The sequence below is a fragment of the Oryx dammah genome, unplaced genomic scaffold, assembly GCF_014754425.2.
Source record: "Oryx dammah isolate SB20612 unplaced genomic scaffold, SCBI_Odam_1.1 HiC_scaffold_2, whole genome shotgun sequence".
Lineage (NCBI taxonomy): Eukaryota > Metazoa > Chordata > Mammalia > Artiodactyla > Bovidae > Oryx > Oryx dammah.
In genome coordinates, this window is record NW_024070186.1 from 137,912,400 (window position 1) to 137,936,458 (window position 24,059).

Genomic DNA, 24,059 nt, shown 5'->3' on the forward strand with positions numbered 1-24,059 from the left:
ACGGCGCCTCCAGCGCAGAGCTGCTGCTGCGTCTGTAGGAGCCAAGACCTGGGCGCACGGGCTCAGCCCCTCGCTGGCCAGAGGCCGAGGAGAGGAGCCAGGGGGACGGTGCGGGCCTCACCGGGGCTCCTTCTTCTTTTCTGGGACAGACACGGGACCCCTTCACTTCGGGTGCCTCTCTGGAGACGCGCACCCGCAGGGTCGTGCGCTCCAACCCGGCACACTCGCGCGCGGCATCAGCGCGCCCGGCGCCGGGTCCGGCCCGAGGCGATGCTCTCAGGGGGCCGGGCAGCCGGGCTCGGGCGGCGGGAGTAGGACCTCCAACGTGGAGGCAGGGGGATTGCGGGGTTAGAGCCGGGCCGCCAGGAGGGCAGAGGCCACCTTCGCTCCACGCCACACCTGCCGCCCCGTCACGATGAGCCGCGTGGTATCGCTGCTGCTGGGCGCCGCGCTGCTCTGCGGCCACGGAGCCTTCTGCCGCCGGGTGGTCAGCGGTGAGTCCGGGGCAGCCCGCCGGGCTCTCAAGCCGGGAGAGGGGATCGCGGGGCGCGCGGGCTCGGGCCTGCGTGTCCAGGGGTGGAGGCTCTCCCAGGGGTTGGAAACCCGGGCGGGGTAGGTAGGGGGCCGGAGGAGGCAGGAGGAAATTGACTGCATGCTGCTTTCTCCCCATCCCTCCCTAAACACCCAGAAAAGTTTACATTCTTTTGGAAGTGCCTGGTTTAGTAGTTGCGAAGCGAGCTCTGCTTCATCCTGGGCAGTACTGCATTTTCTAGGACTTATTTCGACTTTCTGTATAAGAGAGTTGGCCGCAGGGCTGGTACTTGTAGAAGGGGTGGGGTACCGCGGAGGCAGACGGAGCCCAGAGACAGAAGAGCCGCTGCAGAAATGCCACCCCCGTTGGCCTGGCTCGATTCCAGTCCCCGCCCGCCTGCACGGGCTTTATGCAGATGATTTCTGAGACCAGACCTGTTCGCTGTGGGTGGCTCACCGACCCCGGGGTGCTCAGCCTTTGTTCTCAGGAGGGCTGACAAAGACCAGGCCACTGGTCGTCGTGGGAGGAGATCTTTCTTTTACACACCTTGTTGCAAGCTGGGGACGTCTCAGAACACGAAATCGGCTCGAGTTGGGTTGAGGTGTGCACGATCATCAATGCAGGTCTATGCACACAGTAGGGGCCCAATTAGGTCGATTCTAATCTATGCAAAGGAAAGGGATCAGAATTGGCAAGTTTCCCGGCCCTTGCTTTGCTTTTTTTTTTTTTTTTTTTCTTTCTTCGACGACTTATACTGTCCTGTTGTTGAGCAATTCATACCACATTCACTCTCCCTTACTTTGGGGGGAGGTCTCTTTAAAAAAAAAAAAAAAGCGAAGATTCTCGAAAGCCTAGGATGAATGAATCGGGCCTTACAGGAAAATTGAGCATAACTACCCTTATTGAAATTTCTTGTGATGCTAATTATAGTGTTGCAATAGACATTTGTTGAAGGCATGTGGGTTGTAAGTGTGTAATTTTTTTTTTTAATGTAGAAAGCACAGATTCCTTTTCACATTCTGTGCGTCTGTATAACAGGTGTCACTAGAGGTAGATGACAGATGACAGCGACTTAATCAGTAGTGAAGCCAGACCTTTAGAAATTGGCCTATTAAGCCTAATTGTTACTGATATTCCCCTCAGCAATGTGATGTTCTGCCTCTTCTGAATACAATCCTTCAATGTCTGGGTATCAATCACTCTCCACTAACTTTTGGGCCCTCTGGAAATACTGGAATTAAATACATTGTGTGAAAGGTCACTTGGAAATGCATATTGCTTACATTTTTTTCCAGGCTGTTATTATTTAAATATAAAATGAAAACATTTCAGAATCAAATAAGGTTACACAAGCCCTAACTTTGGATTCCTCCTGCCGAAGTTAGCTTCAAAGAAAAGTCCAGCATACAGACTCATCTGAATGTGTGAATTAAGCATCTGACTGCCTTTGTCTCTGTCAGAATTCGTGCAAATGAATGAACAGCAGAGATCAGGCTCTGAGCTTAAGGTGTTTCTTAAACACAATGGAAAACTTCACTGACTTAAATAGTTTCCATTAGGTATATTCCTGTTTCATCTCTTAAAATTTGCAAAGGGAGAAGAATACATAAAGCAGACCTTGAGAAAAACCATTGATGAAAAGTTCATGTTGTGTTCTATTACTGCATAAATGCTTACAAACCTTTTGCTGTGTTCTTCTAGTAAGTATTTATAGACATCTTGTAGGTGACATCTGGAAAATTTCTAATTAAGTGAACATGATTTATTCAATTTAACATAAATGATGATGTTTACTTGATAGTAAAATAATTACCAAGTTATGTTCTTCTTATGAATAATTTGTCTTTGCCATACAAACTCACATTGAAATCTAACCATTATAAATTGATTTGTAATTTTATCCTCTGAACACTAATTTTTTAAAATGTATATATCAGCCATTAATGGCATGAGAACAGAGCAGTCTAAAGCCTGATATTTTGGAAATATTAGGTCTAATATCTCCCTGGATGCTGTGAAGCTTTGAAACGTGCATCAACTTTTTCATGCCACTAGGGACCATTTACCAAAATTCTACTTAACTGTCTGTCAACTGAAACAAGCTTTTTAGGGCCATTATTAGGAACATACTTACAATATATGGAATGCATTTTTTAGTTATTGAAGATCATTTTAACCATTATAATTTCCATATAATATATGAAAAATAACCATTTATCCTAGGGAAAAAAGATAAGAACTCATAACTTTATTCAATAAGATACTTTCCAATACTGTTACATACACCACCTTTTTAAAAGTTGAGAGCATTATTTATAAATGAAGTGAAAGCATTTTAAAGAGAATAAGCTTATGAAACAGTATCTTAACCTGCCTCATAAAATTTCATAGTATCTAGCAGTAATAGAAGAGTATGTTTATAAATTCCTGGCTATGCTTATTTTGATGCACGAATATGCAATAAAAATATATAACCATGAGGATAGTGATCACAGAATATCTAGTGAATTTTTAATTCTAGTTTGGTAATTACTTTAAGATCTTAGACCAGTACCCATTTGTTGCTCTACACAGATGTGTAGCAATGGTCCCAACCTTTTTGGTACCAGAGACTGATTTCATGGAAGACAGTTTTTCCATGGAACGTAGGGTAGAGGGATGGTTTTGGGATGATTCAAACCCATCACATTTATTGTGCACTTTATTTCTATTATCATTACATCAACTGTACCTCAGACCATCAGGCAGTTTGGGGATCCCTTGTGTAGAGGATATCTCTGGGGGAGGGGGTGCAATCATTTAAATTTGTGAAGTGACTGGAGGATAATGACATCTTCTTTAGGACAAAGGTAAGACAATTTTACTTTGGGGGTATATGCATACATATGAAAAATAATTCAAAATTCAGGTCTCTAAGATGGGAGAATATATCTGGAGAGCACATGGATATTCTTAAGCATTTACAGTGTTCTGAAGTAATGTGTGTGTGTTTACTTTCTCTTTTTAAGTGCACCCAGCAGTAACCCATTAACCTGTTTATACTGCAAAGTGCATTACGTATGTTTCAGGGTACCTCCACATTTCTGCAGAACACTTTAATATGTATTCACTTGAAATTATTGAAATTGGCAAACATTTTATTTAGAAGACTGAACGATTTAGAGACTTCCATTTTGATCATCTAAATGACACAGAATATTGCAAAATCATAGGTGGTGACCAGTAGCCCATAGATTAATACCAAGGGACATACAAGATTTTTTTTTAATTGCAAAAAACTGCTGAGAGTATTCCAGCTTGTGGTACTATTCCATGACATCATCAAAAGCATAAAGTGATGACAGTGCAGTTTTCAAAGATGCAATTACTTTAAGTATCTCTTGGGCAAGAGAGGAATGAATTAATCTTATTAGCAGTCACTTAATAAACTACACATTCATCATAGTCATTAATCCTTACCTGCCATTTTTCATTATTTTATGGTTTTATTTTCATAATTCTTTTACTGGAAGATGGTAATATCTGTTACATTAACATTAAAAAGGGACAGTATTAAATAAAGATGTTCAAAGTGGAAATTCAGCTGATGGTCTTATTAGCAATGTTGACCTTCTCCAACTCTCTGTCTTCTGTGTTAGATGCTTAGCACACAGGTAAATGATGGATACAACTATCAGGCGAGATTGTTTCTTTCATGTTTTAACATATCACTGATGATAGAACATAGCCTGACAATTTGACTAAAGTTATTCTGAAGGAGATCAGCCCTGGGACTTTGGAAGGAATGATGCTAAAGCTGAAATTCCAGTAGTTTGGCCACCTCATGCGAAGAGTTGACTCATTGGAAAAGACTCTGATGCTGGGAGGGATTGGGGGCACGAGGAGAAGGGGACGACAGAGGATGAGATGGCTGGATGGCCTCACTGACTCCATGGACCTGCGTCTGAGTGAACTCCGGGAGTTGGTGATGGACAGGGAGGCCTGGCGTGCTGCGATTCATGGGGTCACAGGGAGTCGGACATGACTGAGTGACTGAACTGAACTGAACTGATATTCCTTGTTGTTGGGGAGATGTTCAGATTGGACCTTGTCTATGTTGTTTGGAAAATAGAAGGTCTAGACTTAAAAATCATTGAGGAGATATGGGGTCTGAAAATCTGAGATAGATGTTGCAATAGGAAACCTATGTCTAAATGTTAACTAAAAGAAATTCTGCATTCTGCTTAGAGGGAAACTCTATATGTACAACCCCGAGCATGTGTTAGCCATCTGGTAATCAATCATGAGCCAATGCTAATCATGATAGCATAGGTTATACTAATTATGTATATATGAGTCAGTCCCTTTATTCATGAATTTGTTCACCTTAGAAAAATATACCTGAGACCTCCATGGAGGCAGCCTAGAAATTTGGGGACATGTGTGAACTGTGGACCCAGACTGCCTGGTTCCAAACACTTAACCATTTATGAGCTGTGTGAGTTTGGCAAATGATTTAACTTTTCTGTGTCTCCCTTGCTTCATTGTTAAGATGGGATAACAGCATCCACACCACAGGGTTGCTGTGGGGTTGTTGTTGATGTTGTTCAGTTGCTAAGTGGTGTCCGACTCTTTGGGACCCCATGGACTGCAGCATGCCAGGCTCCTCTGTCCTCCACTATCTCCCAGAGTTTGCTCAAATTCATGTCCATTGAATTGGTGATGCTGTATAACCATCTCATCTTCTGCCATCCCCTTCTCCTTTTGCCTTCAATCTTTCCCAGCATCCCAGTTGTGGGGTTAAAGGAGTTCAAACACATTAGTGCAGGTCATGTCATGGACACAGGCTCCACCAAGAAGCTGTGAGAAGGCACTCAGGAATTCAGGCCCCACAGCTATCACTGAGCCACCTACAGAAAAGCAGCCTACATCACCAGGAGAGATCCTCTTTCCTAATTTACCCAAAGGCATGGAGAAGACTCTGAGAGTCACCTGGATTGCAAGGAGCTCAAACCAGTCAATCCTAAAGGAAATAAGTCCTGCATATACATTGGAAGGACAGATGCTGAAGCTGAAGCTCCAATACTTTGGCCACCTGATGTGAAGAACTGACTCACCGGAGAAGACCCTGAGGTTGGGGAAGATTGAAGACAGGAGGAGAAGGGGACAACAGAAGATGAGATGGTTGGATGGCATCACCGACTCTATGGACATGAGTCTGAGCAAGATCCAGGAGATAGTGAAGGACAGGGAGGCCTGGCATGCTGCAGTCCATGGAGCCACAAAGAGCTGGACAAGACTTAGCGACTGAAAAACAACAGTGGATTGTGCTAGCTGTGAGGGTTTGCACACTTAGCTATTGATAAATCTCAGGCTATTATCATTATTTCTTTAAATCACCGAGCTACTCATACTTTTTAGGTAAGAAGACTGAGGCCAGAAAAGTTTAATGTCCCTAATATTTCCACTGTTCAAGTAAAGCTCTTATTGACTAAAGTCAGCTCTTAGTGATTCAATGCTTGAATTCTTCACTCACATGAATACTTGGTTTACATTTATTATTTAGATCTTATTTTAAATACTGGGTTAATGAAATAAATTTCATTCCTTTCTCAGAAGACTTGTGGTGTTTCCCAGGTAGAGAGTTCGGATTTGCTCATGCCACCATTATTCAACCAATGGCCAAAACTATAGTTTTCGCTGTTTGTCAGCATAGGAAGACGGATTCCAGCACTATCTTAATAGTGCACTATGCAATTAATTACATTACAAAATCTATTGCAAAAGTAAAGTTTATTATAGCAAAACATATTTATGATGAAAAAGTCTTAAAAAGTTGGTGCAATATTGAACAGTAAAAGCAGAATGAATAATTGATAGCTTTCCTTTTTAGTTTCAAAGTTTGGGCATTACGATCGGAAGTCATATCACATTGTATGTTACAGTTTCAGCATATTTATCCCTTTGATTTTGAGTACAGTAAAAAAGAACTATGAAAAACAAATTGGTTTATGGTATTCTAGTGAAATGTCCAAACTCCAGTTAGTCTGATTTGGGGAAGATTTATCATGTAGGTCCTCTTTTATACAATTTGCTTTTTTCTTTGCAACTAAAGGTAGATCATAATTGAACAACTGGAATTCATAGTATGACTTCCATGTTTTTATTGAAAAATATGATAAAATTAAATACTTATTTAATGTTGATAATATGTGATTATAGTGTGAGGTATAAGAAAAAAATGTTGTTACTTTAATAACTGAGGACTCAACTTTCAGAAATTTAATAAATATAAGTGAAACCCAACCAAATCATAAGGTTCTCAGTAGATCTCATGGTAAAGAACCCACCAGCCAATGCAGAAGACATAAGAGACACGGCTTTCGATCCCTGGGTGGGAAAGATCCCCCAGAAGAGAGCATGGCAACCCACTCCAGTATTCTTGTCCATGGAGAATCCCACGGACAGAGGAACCTGGCAGGCTGCAGTCCATAGGGTCACACAGTCAGACACAACTGAAGCGACTTAACATGCACACCCCCAAACCAAATCATAGATTCTTTCTATTCAGGAAGAAAAATTCTTGCCATGACTTTATTAGTTGGTCCCACTTTTACATTGTTACTAAAAACTTTTAAAACTCTGCCAATATTTAGATCTACAGGAATTTTTATGACTAAGAAAAAAGACAGAATGATCTATGTATGGAAATAGTAGAATCTTAGCTATGATAATGATAGGAATGATTATTTTAGCAAGCAATACTAAAAATTATTGCTGAATTAAAGTGCATATGTGTCTATGTAGTTGTATGAGTGTGTGTGTGTGTGTGTGTGCGCGCGCGCATGCATGCATGTATGAATGTATGTATGAAACCAGGAGCTGTGGACTCCTAGGTAAAAAGTCTTTCTCTTTTGTAAATAAGCCAACAATAAAGGGAGATTTTCCACCACAGATGTTAGGTAAGTGTTAGTAAATTGTCATCAAGCTAGCCTTAGTGTAATAAAAACTGCTAGGCAGTTATCTGATTATTTTACAGGTGGTAGAATAGTAGGTGGAAGATTAGATGTAGTAGATGGAGTTATGTGTAGTAAATGGAAGACTAGCTTCCTGTTGTTCAAAAAAGTCAACGGAGGGTTTATTCTGAATATTTAAAAACAAGAGAAAAGGAAATTTTCCATGTGATCTCACAGAATGAGAAGGGATGTAGTCATAATGCCTCCCTAAGAAGATTAGCCTTCAGAGAAGTGGGAAAGTTGCTTCCAGAAGGCCTGTATTAATGGGACTTTTCTGGGAATTAGGGCAACATTTGTTTCCCATCTGTTGAAAGTTCCACTGCTCTTACAGCCAAGTGTGGTCAGCTGAAATGGTGGTGAGTGGTTCAGTAGCTGTTGCTTCTGCTGATTTTGCTGCAACTTGGACCAAGTTTGCTGAATAAGGTGGAAGTCAATAATAAAATAGAATTGAATGTGAAGAAATTCAGTGTCAGCTTTAACTGATTTTATATATAAATACCATAAAAATGTTCCATATAGTTAATAATTTCCTCAAAACTGCTTTGCTAAAGCTGAACTGCTGGTCACTTCAGTTTAAAAATGTGTGGACACACCTGATATTCAACTAATACACTTTGCAGTTAACATATATTTGTAATTGGTAATTGGTCATTGTCCTCATCCTCTAAGAGTCCCCCTGATGTGCAGCCACCACAGTCTACACCCCATCTTCCAGGATCCTGGACCATTCCATCATCCACTGACAAAGAAATGGTGCCTGGCACAGACAGTGCAAAGGCTAGCTCTTGTCCAGGGCTCCTACAGTATTAGTTCTTAACTGTTTAAAATATAATCCCTGTCTCTAGATTTTTCCTTTATTATTATTATTTCTGTATAGACTAACATTTATCTACAGGTTGACATTTCTAATACCTAGTAGTGGTATTAGGAATTTCCACAAGACATTTAAAGCTCTCTTAAGCATTTAATTAGAAGTGCTATTTTAATTTTATAAATAAAATTTCATCATTTTTCTTGTATCCTCATCATAAATAATAAATCTCTGCATTTATTTTTCAATATGTCAAAGATAATGAGCAGAGACTTTTAGCTTATAAAGTGAACTAGGCATATCCTCTGAACTACTGTTGCTGGCTTTGTTACATAAATAATTTTTAACTCATTAAAATTTCTGGCTAATCTGTTTTTTTTTTTTTTTTTAAATTTGGTTTCTTTCTATTATCTTGCCAAACAATCTCACTGGACAAGTTAATATTTCAAAAGTGCTAGGATCACATTGAAGTCTGAGAGTTCTTGGGTGGAAAATTGAACAAATTGAAAGCTCAAGGGAATGCAGCTCAGATATATTTTGAGATTTAGAAGTATGTAAAAGATGTAGAAATGAAAATAGAGATAGAGCTAGCTTTAAAAATACAAGCCTAAAAATCACTAGGCTTAATGGCATTACTAAAGTATTGCCAGGGACAACCATTTTGAACATTGACATCATCACAAACCCTAATAATAAATTAGAAATTAAAAAAAAATTGTATTAGGATCAACCATCGGGACTTCCATGTCATCTCCCTCAGATTATTTATTTCAGGCAGATTTGTCTGGTGTCTCTTTAATTCAAGTTTCCTGTAGTGATTCATATGAACATGTTATTTTTCATTAACAGTTAGTTGGGGCAGTCTCTTAATTTGTTCTTATTATTCAGTGCATTACTCCTGAGTCCAGATCACAGTTAATGAGACAGAGAGGACACCTGGCTGTCTTGCTTGCATTGATGGAACTTCTGTGTTGTTAGTTGGCTGTTCTCAGCTTGTATCAAGATACTGAATGCCTATCACTCAAACACTAGTGTGAGGTTAATGGCCTTCCACTGATTTCTTCCCTCCTGCCTCTAAGTGTCATCAGAGGTCATTAATTGCTGATTGTGGGTGAGAATGGATGTGATACAAACATTGGTTCAGTGTGATGTACTGTAATTAAGAGTATAAAGCTTGAATGTTTTATTTTAAATATTATAACAATGGCTAGAAATAGTGTTATAACAGCCCTCTAATACTGACAGACTTTCTTGATCAGCTACAAAATTAAATACACAGTGAATAAAGCCTTCAATTCCAAGAAGAATAAGAATTGTAAGCAGTAAAGCTATGTCGTGATTTCTTGGTATAAAGTAACTGGCCTTGATTTTACATAAAATACTAGCTTATTTTCCAACGGCAAACCTCAAGCTGAAACGAGAGACTGAAAGGGAGGTGGAGACTGTGGACAGCAGGCTGGGGATAGGGGATAAGCAATAATGACAGAGATAGAGCCATGGCAGTTTTTAAAGTTGATAGCAAAGATTTGAGGTGAATCATGGAAGCTAATGAAAAACAAAACAAAGCAGCATGACCTTAGTGGAGGCTGTGTCTATAACCTTGGCATACTTACTTGGTGATAAAAAGAGGCAGGTGCAAACAATAGAACAATAGGAATTTCGTTGCTAAATCCTGGACACTATTCCTGTTATTTATATGGCTTTTATATGATGCAGTGTGATCATTCATATTTGTAGTTCTGTCACGAAGTAATTAGGAGTATTCATTCTGATCTATATGTAGAGGTATGTAAAATTCAATTTTGAGAGGCCTTTTAAGTCAAACTTTTGTTTGCCTATGTATTTAAGTCTTCACAGATGTTGTTAGTGATGACATAGCAGTGAAGCTTGATAAAAGGTGGTATTTCATTAAAAACTCTTGAGAATTATCTTAAACTTCATTTGTGGTTCAATCTAATATCGTGACATAAATTTGTATTATCTCTCTATATAGTGACTTTTAAAACCATTCACAGATATCAGCATAGATGGTTGAACTGAGTGTTGTAACTTATAAAAACCTTTAAAATACAAGTGAAAATGCATTTAAAATTTCTTTTCCAAATTCCTAGAGTACTCTAGAAGGTTTACCTGTCACTTCTAATATCACACTATATTAATTGTTTATCATTACCCTTATCTTTATACTGACTCCTATTAACTTTGAATTTTAATATGTTTGTTCTCAGATATATACAAGAAAAACAAATGTTTACAGTTTATAGTTGCCACTTTATTTAAATTTAAATTATTTAAATGTATTCACTTCATGATGCCTTATGTAAAAATTGCTTTTTTACTTTACTTTTTATTAATTCCTTTGTGAACTGTGATTCTTATTTCATAATTTTAACCTTTTAGCTTCCTTTACTGTGTGTACTTGACATTTCTTTATCTACTTTCACTTGCTCTAGCTATCAGTTTGCAAAAGGTAAGCCAGAAGAATTATGACTTCTCTTTACAAAAATTTCCTAGTTGTACTGCTTCCTTGGTGGCTCAGATGATAGAGAATATGCTTGCAAGGTGGGAGATCCGGGTTCGATCCTCGGGTCAGGAAGATCCCTTGGTTCAGAAGGGAAAGGCAACCAACTGCAGTATTCTTTCCCGGAGAATTTCATGGACAGAGGAGTCTGGTGCGTTGCAGTCCATGGGGTTGCAAAGATTTGGGCATGACTGAGCCACTTATACTTTTCTTTTTCCCTGTTTTGAAAAGTTTGGATTACTAGTTTGTTAGGGAATCAATTCGCTTTTGTAGATTGCAGTAGGAATCTAAATGTTTTCTAGACTTTATGCAGTGGTTCCGTGGGAGAAATGTTCTTGATAGAATCTTTCTGTTTTGATTGGTCCTTTCATTTTAACGTGTAGTAAGTAGCATTATGAAGTTAGTTCAGATAATCAGTACATGGACATCTTTTCTTTTTTTCAGGCCAAAAATTATGTTTTGCTGATTTCAAGCATCTCTGCTACAAGGTGGCCTACTTTCACGAGCTGTCCAGCCGTGTGAGCTTTCAGGAGGCACGGCTGGCTTGCGAGAGCGAAGGGGGAGCCCTTCTGAGCCTGGAGAATGAAGCAGAACAGAAGTTAATAGAAAGCATGCTGCAGAACCTGACAAAGCCAGGAATAGGAATTTCTGATAGTGATTTCTGGATAGGGCTTTGGAGAAACGGCCAGGGGCAAACATCCGGTGCCTGCCCAGATCTCTACCAGTGGTCGGATGGAAGCAGTTCCCAGTACCGGTGAGCGGGGATCCTGAGGAGGCAGAGGTCTCTAAGGGGACTCAGAGGGCAAAGAATGAGGGGAGATGTCCGTTACCTGTAGAGGATGTCAGAGTAGAACAGGTGAAGTCACTGAGAAGTGTCCCTGGTACTCTGTCCTTGCAGAAACTGGTACACTGATGAACCTTCCTGTGGAAGTGAGAAGTGTGTTGTGATGTATCATCAGCCAACGGCCAACCCTGGCCTTGGGGGCCCCTACCTTTACCAGTGGAATGACGACAGGTGCAACATGAAGCACAATTACATCTGCAAGTATGAACCAGGTAGGAAGCATTGTAAGTCAGTAGGAGCAGATTGTATATGTGTACTGGCTTATATTTTTCATCTTTAACCTATGCTACCTGGGATTTTTTTTTTGTTTTTCTGCAGTGAAACACAAAATTACTTTGCAGTTCGATGACAGAGTATTAAAGCACAGTAAGCTATAAAGCAAACAACTGCCCAATGAGTTAAATAGAAGGGAGTATCTAGAAATATCCAGAGAGGTGTCTTTAAGAGACAGTAATTATTTTTAATATTAAGGCCAAATTATGTTTTTGTAAACAGGTTTTATGAAGAATAAATATCTATTTACAAACATTTGAGCATTTAGTATAGTGCGTGTGAAGTAGGTATGTTACCACAGCACCTATGAGTTTACACATGTCATTAGTAGTTTTTTAGGACATTTTCTGGAGAAGGCAATGGCAACCCACTCCAGTACTCTTGCTTGGAGAATCCCATGGATGGAGGACCCCATAGGCTATAGTCCATGGGGTTGCTAAGAGTCAGATACGACTGAGCATCTTCACTTTCACTTTTCACTTCCCTCATTGGAGAAGGAGATGACAACCCACTCCAGTGTTCTTGCCTGGAGAATCCCAGGGATGGGGGAGCCCCGTGGGCTGCTGTCTGTGGGGTCGCACAGGGTCAGACATGACTGAAACAACTTAGCAGCAGCAGGAGGACATTTTCAGGTTTATTTAAGGAAACCAAGCACCATTCTTCTGGGATATTAGCTTATCATATAATGGCATGATATTTGGCTTGTACTCCTCAGTGAAAATCTGAATGTCTGAGAACCCTGGTGCAGAAAAGTAGGGGCGTGTGCCATGTTCTTGCTGTGGCCCTCAGTCTATGGAATATGCCTCCTCAGTTTCCTTCTGTTTGACGTCTCCAACTTTCTTACCCTATGCAGAACATGGAGAGATTGCTCTGACCTGAGCTACGGTAGTATGGTTTCCTACTGAAATGGTAAACTTGAATTACTTTGAACAGGACAGCTGAACTGAATTGAAATTTGACCAAAAAAGAGACTAATCAGAACTATGTAAACTCATCTTTTTAATGATCTGAAAAAGTCAACTTAGACACTTAGGCTTTGAGGTCTTTTTGCTGTTTTTCTCCTCTCAGTGTTTGGAAATTTCATTTGAATTTTCCCAAGGGCTGTCTGCTTGACCTCGAAGCATATGTTCATGGTAAGCAATTATAATCAAGTGCTGTATTTCCATTATTCTCTTGAAATTATACTTCTTCTTTACTCATAAGACTGTAAAGCACAAAGGATTACTTGGATTAGATTTACCCTTCTCTTATATTTATTCTTCTCTTGAGTATATTAGCCTTCTCTCTTTATCCCTGGTGAGTTTATTCTTTAAACCTCTTGGTGGTTAAATCCATCATTACCCTCTTAGAAGCCTTTGCAAAATGAAATCTGTTTTGCACTTAGGTTCTTTGTCTAGATTTTTTTCCTTAGAAAAATATAAAGTTGAAATTCTCTGACATTTTAACTTTGTGACACTAAGTGCTTGAAACTGTTAAATGAAACAAAGTATATTATGGTATATTCTTAATACAATATTATCTTCTCCTTTCTTTGAACTTCTAGCTGACCTTTTTATACTATTTTATCTTGCATCACACTTACCACCTTATTCAGGACACTGTTACCTCTGAATCTTGTTTTGTATTAGGTAGTCTAAGTTTATCCTACTTATGGAACAGCATTTTAGACATAAAATTATTTTTTCCATTATCTTCTATATTCTACCTAAATCTTCAAATATGGATAGCTTTTGAGCAAGATTATTTTATGTACTTATTGTTTTTGAAGTACTTGAACACTTCCATGGTTGGTCTTATTAATGTACTTAGAATTTCTGTACTTTATTTTCATTTTATTTACCTTATGTGTAACTGATGGAGAGGGCTTTCCAAGTGGCTCAGCGGTAAAGAAGGGTATGGCAACCCCTTCCAGTATTCTTGCCTGGAGAATCCCGTGGACAGAGGAGGCTGGTGGGCTACAGTCCATGGGGTCACTAAAGAGTTGGGCATGACTGACTGACTAATACACACACACACACACATATGTAACTGATTTTCTTTCCTTGAGCTTACTATCTTATTTATGAAGGATGTTGGCTTGATTAAATTCCCTGCTTGTATAGTCAATTCTATTTTGGTGGTGAGTAGTTAGCTTTTTAGTGGTGTGGGGATTGGAGGAGCAAGCAGTAAAACTAATCTACAAATTGTAACAATATTTTGAACTTTATTCTCCAACTATACCAGAGGTACTATGTGACTTGAACTTAGTCTCTGCTTTCTGCTCCTGCATATTATCTAATAGCATGACTTGTTGTTTGGTTGCTAAGTCATGCCCGACTCTGTGACCCCATGGACTGCAGTATGCCAGGCTTCCTTGTCCTTCACTATCTCTTACAGTTTGCTCAAACTCATGTCCACTGAATCGATGATGCCATTCAGCCATCTCATCATCTGTCACCCCCTTCTCCTTTTGCCTACAATCTTTTCTAGCATCAGGGTCTGTTCCAATGTGTCAGCTCTTCATATCAGTTGGTTGAAGTATTGGAGCTTCATCTTCAGCATCAGTCCTTCCAATGAATATTCAGGACTGATTTCCTCTAGGATTAACTGATTTGATCTCCTTACAGTCCAAGGAACTCTCAAGAGTCTTCTCTAGCACCACAAGAGCATGACTACTGATATACAAAAGTGGTTAAAAAAATTAGCTTAGTTATATAGAAACTGAATAATTCACTTCTAAATTTTCTCACTTTCTTCTCCAACATTTTTTGTTATTGTCCTGTGAGTTGCATATTTATTCTTTGGGTCTATCACTGTTATCCAGAGACATTATTAAGAGGATGCTTCTGAATCCAGTTATTCAGTTTAGTTCAGTGGCTCATTTGTGTCCTACTCTTTGCAACCCTGTGGACTACGGCACGCCAGGTGTCCCTGTCCATCACCAACTCCTGGAGCTTGCTCAGACTCATGTCCATCGAGTTGGTGAAGCCATCCAATCATCTCATCCTCTGTCATCCCCTTCTCCTGCCTTCAATCTTTCCCAGCATCAGGATCTTCTCCAATGAGTTCATTCTTCGCATCCAAGGGACAAAGTATTGGAGTTTCAGCTTCAGCATCAGTCCTTCCCATGAATATTCAGGACTGATTTTCTTTAGGATGGATTGGTTGGATCTCCTTGTAGCCCAAGGGACTCTCAAGAGTTTTCTCCAACACCACAGTTCAAAAACATCAGTTCTTCAGTGCTCAGCTTCCTTTATAGTCCAACTCTCACATTCATACATGACTACTGGAAAAATCATAGCTTTGACTAGATGGATCTTTGTAGGCAAAGTACTGTCTCTGCTTTTTAATATGCTGTCTAGCTTGGTCATAGCTTTCTTCCAAAGAGCAAGTGTCTTTTAATTTCATGGCTGCAATCACCATCTGCAGTGATTTTGGAGTCCAAGAAAAGCAAGTCTGTCACTGTTTCCATTGTTTCCCCATCTATCTGCCATGAAGTGATGGGACTGGATACCATGATCTTAGTTTTCTGAATGTTGAATCCAATTTTTATATTTATTAAAATTACATTAAGCACTGTTATTCTTAGACAATAAAAATGGTATGTATTAGATTGTATTTCTAAAATTTTCTCAGTTAATCAGCAATTACATTAAAACTTGTGAACTATTTAAAAAATAACTAGTTCTATATTGATAAATTGCATAATATCTGTATTATTTGTTCAGCAAATACCAGTTGAGCACCAGAAGCAAGGGGTGTCTAAATTCTATAGAAGAATGAGTGTAGGGTAAGACTGAAGACTAGAGGAGGGAAAGTGTCAGGGTAAGATATGTTTAAAAGAATAGTAAATATTATTATAGGATGGTGTATGATTAAGTTTCTCATGAAGAGAGTATGTGGCCAAATTAGAATAGTGAACATTACATTGAAGTGGTTTAATATTCTGAAACTAATGTAAGATGCTACATGTGTTTTTTCTTTTCCATTAATTGAGAAAAATAAACAGAGTTATACGTTTGGAACAAATGAAGACAAATGTACAGGTTATTTCTTAGTAATTCTATTTAATTTATCTATTAATTCAGCCACTGCTGGTGCTTAGTTGCTCAGTCGTGTCTGACTCTTTGCAACCCCGTGGACTGTAGCCTGCCAGGCTCCTCTGTCCATGGGGATTCTCCAGGCAAGAATACTGGAGTGGGTTCCCATCCCCTCCTCCAGCTTAATCCACGGATTGAACTCAGGTCTCCTGCATTGCAGGTGGATTCTTAGCAATAGTGTCCTAGAAAAAGATATTAGACAAGAGAGTAGTACCAGATTGTTATTAAAAAAAAAAAACAACAGTATTTTTCAAGTGTGTGGCAATTGGAAAAATCTTGCCTCAGAAAAAGCAGGGAGAGAAGCAATTTGCAAGCCTTAATTTATGATATATTTTTTAAAGATGTAGATACGGTTGAGAAGGAAATCTAAGGATGGCATTGTTCGTAGGGGACAGAAATGTGCCTTAGAACATTTTTATTTGAAACATCAATTCCGGATACTGTCCATATGCAGTTATCTGGTGTTTTTTGTTGTGAGGAGAAATCTAAATTATATACCATAATAGTATAAAGACTTCCCTGGTGGCTCAGTGGTAAAGAATCTGCCTGCCAGCCCCAGGGTTGGGAAGATCCCCTGGAGAAGGAAATGGCAACCAACTCCAGTATTCTTGCTGGGGAAATCTCACCGACAGAGGAGCCTAGCAGGCTTATAGTCCATGAGGTTGCAAAAGAGTCAGACGTGACTTAACGACTAAACAACAGTAGTATAGAAATCATCTTTATTGGTCTTTATTCACAACTAGTGCCTCACTTTCTTATGCTTTCCAATTCTTGCCTATCTTTGCCTACTTTTGTACCTCCTTTGTCATTATTACCTATAATAGATTATCATCAGCACAGATGTTCTGGATTGTTAAATGCAGTCTGGGGTTACAGGAATTCACCCAGTGGATCCAAGCTGCAAAGAGTTGCCAGGCAGATCTTTTATTCAGAGACAATTAAATGCTGCCTTTATTGTTAAATCATTTCATATAAATTTAAATTCAAAATAGAATTAGCTGGAAGTTGTTCAGAAATCAATGTTTATTTTGTTTTGTAATAAGCTTTTATTTTCATCTACATTTGCATTTGTCTTATTTATCATCATACATGATAACTGTACTTATTATTTACAGAGATTAATCCAACAGCTCCTGTAGAAAAGACGTATTTTACCAACCAACCTGGAGATACGCATCAAAATGTAGTTGTTACTGAGGCAGGTAATTAGTTCATATGTGTTTAACTCACCTATAAGGAGAAGAAAATGTACTTAATTTTTTTTTTTGATTGGAGGATGATTGCTTGACAATGTTGTGTTGGTTTCTGCTGTACAACAATGTGAATCCGCTATGAGTGTGTATATATATCCCCTCCCTCTTAAGCTCCCTCTTGAGAGCATCGCAGAGCACTGAGCGGAGCTCCCCATGCTACACAACAGCTTCTCACTAGCTATGTATTTCACACGTGGTAGTGAATATATGTCAGTGCTACTCTCTCAGTTCATTTTTGCTTCATGTTGGCCCCAATTTTCTTGTTGCCTAGTGAAAAAGTGCACTAAAGATAGGCGTATGGAAATTTATTTTAGAATTGCATTGGAACAAATGATGCTAAGCTAGTTTTTGTGGGTGTTTCTTTTTTGGCCACACACTGCGGATTGTGAGATCTTAGTCCCCCAGGGAACTAAGTTCCCCAGTTCCCCATGGATCGAACCCACGCCCCCTTCAGTGGAAGCACAGAGTCCTAACCATTGGACATCCAGGAAGTCCCCTAAGCCAGTTTTTGAATAGAAATTTTGTTTTCTGTATCAAATACTAAACTAAGTATCCCATGTTACAATGTGGATTCATAAAGATCTTCCCCAATTTGTAGGTGTTATGATGTAAATTGGCATGTTCAGTAGCCAATAAATAGTAAGGAACTGGTAAATGTTTAGGGATTGACTGGAGTAAGCTGGGATTTAAAAAGTCCAATTTGTAGGCTTTGAGTTTTCTGTGGTATGGAAAACTGCTACTCTGGCCAGTTTCCAGCTACCAAGTGACATGACTGAAGACCAGATTGGGTAGTGGACACATACAATGAGCTTTCAACTCAGTGCCTATTGGCACACCACTATCTGCAAAAGACACACAACACAATCCCAATGCAAATCTCTTTTTAGTGAACAACTGTTCTTAGTATCAGTTAGGGGCTTGTTTTAGCATGGTGCAGTTGGTAAAGAATCCACCTGTCAGTGCAGGAGACACAGGAGATGTGGGTTTGAACCCTGGCAGAGGAAATGGCAACTCACTCCAGTATTCTTGCCTGGAAAATTCCATGGAGAGAGGAGCCTGGTGGACTAAAATTCATGGAGTTGCAAAGAGTCAGACATGACTGAGTGACGGAGCACACACGCATTTAGACTAAGATAATGGCTTTCAATTTGCTATCTCAATATATAGCTTTCTAATTTGCTTTTCTTGTATGGATGTGGTATTAAACCTTAGTGCTTTTCACTTTCAGTCGTCTGATTTTAAAACCATTCAGACCATGTAAATCTAATCAAACAGATCAGTAAATAATTATATTAGGAATATTTTCCCTCTTATGACATTGAAAAATTGTTTAATAAAGTCATTGCAAGCTATATGGGGGTTCTGTGTGGCAGTTTTTTATTTTTCCAAGAATACCTAACATTATCTAGTGTGATGGAACAGGATTAAAAAATGATTCATCTTAGAATTTAATTAAGATCAAATATTTATGCCTCTGGAGTCTTATGTCTCTAGGTTATGACTCTATCATCAGTTAATATTTACGTATTTTGGCTTAATCCCGGAGAGTTATGCATGTCATCATGGCACTGAGCTTATTAGTTAGGATAATTACATATCCAATAAATCAACAATTACTTTAATCATGATTATTCTTTAATAATCAGTGCTTGTTTTCAAAGTAATAACTGAGAAGGATTAATGGAGTGAGATAGCTAAGATTATTAATATGTTATGAAAGCCAGCCCCTATCTGAATTGCAAATTTAATAATGGTTTTGGAAATATGGACATTTAACTGAAGCATGGCAACCATGCAGCATGATTTTGTTTTTAACTTTTAACCAAACATAAATATATTACTTCATTAGATTATTCTGTATTTTGGGAAGACCTTACTTGGTATCTGCTTATTGATAATAATTCTATTTTGCCTTAATTTTTTGGAAAGCTTTTATAGAACCATAATGTCAGAATCCTGCCTCAACTATCTGTTTACATTAAGACTGTTTTACTTTTGTAGGAATAATTCCCAATCTAATCTATGTTGTTATACCAACAATCCCTTTGCTCTTACTGATCCTGGTTGCTTTTGGAACCTGCTGTTTCCAGATGCTGCATAAAAGGTAAATAATTCATACATGGAGAGACAACTTGAAAAACCTTAAATACGTTTTCAGAACTCTTTAAAAAATTATGTTTTTAAGTTGCCTTAAGAAAATTGTGATTCTTATTCTTTCAGTACAAATGCAGTATATATAATCTAATAACATAAACCTTGATTATAGGATTATGAATTATCTCATTTCATCCTCACAGGCCATATGAAGTAGGCATCCTTCTGTTTTCTCTTTTTCAGTTAGGAAGATGGTTGCTTAAATGGGTCATACAATTTGCCTTGGGTCTCATGGCTAATATGTGTGATGAATCTGAAATGTGAATGTTTTTAAGTCCACAACATATGCAACTATACTGTACTGTCTCTTTATATTAAGTACAGGCAGTAATGCTAAAACTTTTAATCTTGACCTCAAGTTGTATGCCAGACTTGATTTTTGTATGTGAACTTTGTAGTACCTTTTGCAAAAACAGCCTTCTGTTTTATTTCCAAAGGATATTTTAAGTAAAGGAACAATGGTAAAATGAGTCACTTTTTAGTAGGCATCTTGAAATAAAGTGATATATCTTAACATCAAGACTCTTGAGAGTATTCTTTTATATCTGTTTACTCATACCCTTGAATTACAGGTGAAATTTTTTCATATGTGTCAGTTTGACAGTTAAAATAAAACATTAATATGTAAAATATAAGTATGTATCAAAGAAAAGAAGATGTGGATTTAAATTAGTACATGCTTGTTAGAATAAACTAGACATTTTTGTCAGTCTTCTAAATAAAAAAAATGATAGAATGTTTCCAACAGGGAAGGACATGCAGATAAGTAATTTTTTCTTTTAACTTCATTTTCTTTTTCATGAACCCTAAAGAATTTACTGAGTTAAAAAGCTCCAGAAAAAAAAAAAAAAGTTAAATAGATATAAACTCTAAATGGTACACAAGAAATTTTTTTAAAGAATCCAAGCTGTGATATATTGACTGTTTAAAGAAGCCATATTTGAATAATGATAAATAAAGCTTGGCAAATTAATACTATATTTTGAGTACTCAGTTTATATATATACATATATATGTTTTCAATATTTTATACAGAATAAAAACAATAGTAAATAGCTGATTTTTACCCTTAATTCTAAGACTATAGATGAAAAGATAATTCATCAGTATGAAAAACAATGAAGCAGAGGGAAGATTTGATATAAATCCCCCCCATAACCCAGGCAAACTATAATGAAGAGCTGTAAATAGCTAATCGCTGTGAACAAAGATTTGAGAAAAATTATGTAGATCTTCTCATTTCTAACAGTAAAATTACCAAAGTATCAGTAACTGAGTTTTTTTCTGAAGTTTGTTTCCTTCTTTTAAAATAGTATATTATTGTGGAGACTCTGCTCATTCTCAAGTCTTCCAGGTTTTTATACTTTGAAGACCTTGGAGTTTTCACATGTTGGAAATTCTCAAGGGTGAGGAAATATACTCACTTAAACATAAACCATCTCCAGACACCAGAATTAGTAATTAGTGCTTAATTCATTCTCTCTTAGATCCTCCCATTTTCCTTTCTTCCAGGAAAGCAAGGAAAAACTTCATCAAAGACTCCAATCCATTGTCATCTGAGTTCCTTGCAGAAAGTTTAAATTCCGGTTGGGTACACATGATGGCTGCTGTCATTCCATGTCAAGTTCAAAATAAGAAGTCTTGTTTCCTTAACCCATGATAACTCTTAAATCAAGTAAATACTGATGCTACCCCAAAGCCACATTAGTAACTTAACCACCCTTTTGTTTCAACCATTGAGGAGAATTTCATGTTTTTCATCAACTTTGCTTGGCTTATTTTCCATTCATGTAAAATAACTTCCTAGGTAGAGATGTGTTGATCTTACTTATATAGATGCCTATCTCCAAAATGTATCATTTAGATACAATCATGTGTTAGCAATAAATTTACTGTTAAATTGAAGCCAATTAAGTAATATTATAAAATTCTATGGCTCAGGCTTATTTAGAAAGACTATTTCTTTCTTTGAAGGAATTCATCAATACAGTGTCTTGTAGACAGAGGTTGAATGGGATGGGGTAGGAGGAATGTCTGGGGCGTGGGCTGGGGGCAGATGCTATTGAAGGAAGCATCTGTAGGAGCAAGGAAGTACAGAAGAAAATGAACAGGAACCACCAGGGGTTAGTGATCTAGGCGAGGGCTCATTCCCAGGAAACGATCAAAAAAAGCCTCAATCTTGATAAGTATCTTGAAGAGGCTGACTTCTCTTCAACTCAGGAAGGGAGAAACTCAGAAACAGTCACGTTTGCAGGAGTCTAAGAAGTGGCCATCTTATGGAAAAACTTAGAAGACATCCCCTGGAGAAGGGAGTGGCACCCACTCCAGTATTCTTGCCTGGAGAACTCCATGGACAGAGGAGCTGCATTCCATGGGGTTGCCAAGAGTCAGACATGACTGAATGACTAACACTTTCACTTTTCACTTTAGGAGACATCACAGCTTGAGGGACAGGATAGAGTGCAGGTCAGCCTGAGAGCTAGAGGAACTCTCTCAGGCCTCAATCTGCCTTGAAATGCCTTTGTTTCAGAAACTATAACAAAATGAAGCTTTGGGGAATTAAATTACTTAACTATAGGACAGAAAAAAAGTGATGGGTGGAGGGGATAGGACAGTTTTTATACGTAGGACAAAAGCACTATTTTGATGATTTGACATTAAAGTACATCATATGTACTTTAACAATGGCAGATTATTCAAAAAGCAAAATTATAAAAATAATTGATCAAAGAAAATGAAGATTTATTGGTGATTACAATAAACATTTTGAAACTGAGTTAAACATTTGAAACTGAATTTGTGTATGTGTCTGAATTCTAAAATATGAAGGGTCAGAGAGAGATTTTTTTTTCCATTATCTTATATGAACTGCTTACCCTCTTCACATACTGGAATAATCTAGAATTTTTTGTAGGAATGAAAAAATCTGCTGATGAGAGAAGAAAGATACCTTTATGATAAGTTTGACAAAGCTGCATTTGGGCCAAGACATGCCTAGTTTGATGAGAAGTCGCAGACATTGAATTTACTTCTTCTTCTATTTTTCAGTAAAGGAAGAACAAAAACTAGCCCAAACCAGTCCACACTGTGGATTTCAAAAAGCTCCAGGAAAGAAAGTGGCATGGAAGTATAATAATCCATTGACTTGGCTCAAGAAAAGAAAATAGAGTTTTATAACTCTGGATCTGTATAAGGAATGGCATCAGAACCTTAGCTTGGAATGGCTTGAAATCTCAAAGGATGTGCAAGATGAACTGTAAGCTCCCCCTTGAGGCAAATACTAAAACAATTTTTATATGTTCATTATCTCATCTATAAAATAATGCTGTGCTAATCATGGAGTGAGACATGCTTATTTTGCTAAAGGATGCATCCAAACTTCAAGTCAATGGGATGGATAAGATGCAGATAAAATTGCTGTGAACACATCAGAGCAATGTGTGCATTGGAAGGAGTTATCTTTGTCTCTTTCATCTTTCATAAGTTGTAATCTAGTTAATGTAAACTGCATTGAAATTTACAGTGTGCAAAATATTTTTCCTTTACATGAGTGTTTGATAGAATGGACTGTTCTAGTATTTATTTTTTATGATGTCTCATTTTTCAATACATGCTGTTTTGATTAAAGAAATGTATTGCTGTTGTCAACTGAATTCACACCCACATAAATCTATTACCGTAGAAAAAGTTTCATTTTCTAGAAGTGGCTCATCTTCTTTTAGTTTCTCTGCTTTGGGTCAGAGGAAGTTTAGGAAATGTCTTCAGAAATAAGAAGTTATTTCATTAACCGTGGTATCTACTCAAATATTTTACTTAGAGGCAAGAATTGTCTAATTTCAATTGTGCAAGACATGTGCCTTACAATTATTTTGAATTTAAAGTTCAACAGATTTTGTAATAACTTTGTTAAATAGCTGTATAAACAATAATATACTCAATCTAGAACAAAAAAGGTGGCATACACAATCAAGATAATGTCTTCACATGTTGCCTGTATAACTACAAGTAGCTCTCCGAGGGTTCTGAAATCAGTCCCTCTCTTGCCAGCAAAGCAAAGATGGTTCTGGTGTTGACTCTGGAGGCAAACTCCTGCAGAGCTTGATTGGCTCTGTTCAGCCTCTATCAGCATATAAGGGGGTTTAAGAGTGGGGACTAGTTGAGTGGTCACCATGAGTGTGGAGTTAAGCACAGCACGTTGACATTTCCACGAGGAAAGAAACTGAAATAGTGTAAAAATGTGTTTGTAGGCATCAGTGATCATGTGTTCCTTGTCCAGGGTTTGGCTGGGAGAATAAATTGGGGTGGCTCTGTACTATCTTCTAGTTTCTTCAATGCTTGTGGCTCCTTCCTCTCAAGAGAGAGATGTAACTATCTGGTTTTCAAATGTCTCTGTGCTCCTTTTAACCAAATAAAAAGTTCTTGTTTCTGAAGAATGATCATTGGTGCTGTCTAAATCTCTTACATGAACAAAGTACAGATGTGTTTGCAATAATGCATGGAAACACATGACTGTTTAAGTGTGGTAAGAATGGAAGTTACAGTTGCAGGGTGTTCTAAACTTCATCTTTTCAATTAGATAATGAAAGTGCTTTCATTG

At 38.0% G+C, this 24,059-nt stretch overlaps 1 protein-coding gene across 1 annotated transcript; it reads left to right on the forward strand.

Annotated features, from left to right (window-relative positions):
* CHODL (chondrolectin) lies at positions 1 to 23,898 on the forward strand. Its single transcript, XM_040227461.1, has 6 exons — positions 1 to 494; positions 11,304 to 11,613; positions 11,758 to 11,915; positions 17,171 to 17,257; positions 19,310 to 19,412; positions 22,511 to 23,898. The coding sequence occupies exons 1-6, from the start codon at positions 416 to 418 to the stop codon at positions 22,593 to 22,595; spliced, it is 822 nt and encodes a 273-aa protein (XP_040083395.1). The 5' UTR covers positions 1 to 415; the 3' UTR covers positions 22,596 to 23,898.
* Positions 23,899 to 24,059: the final 161 nt, after the last annotated feature.

Bases quoted from the DNA above. Each gene is read 5' to 3' on its own strand.
- CHODL (XM_040227461.1), top strand. From the start codon at position 416: ATGAGCCGCGTGGTATCGCTGCTGCTGGGCGCCGCGCTGCTCTGCGGC. The intron at 495-11,303 runs GTGAGTCCGGGG...TCTTTTTTTCAG, and splicing joins CTGCCGCCGGGTGGTCAGCG to GCCAAAAATTATGTTTTGCT. The intron at 19,413-22,510 runs GTAAATAATTCA...TCTATTTTTCAG, and splicing joins TTCCAGATGCTGCATAAAAG to TAAAGGAAGAACAAAAACTA.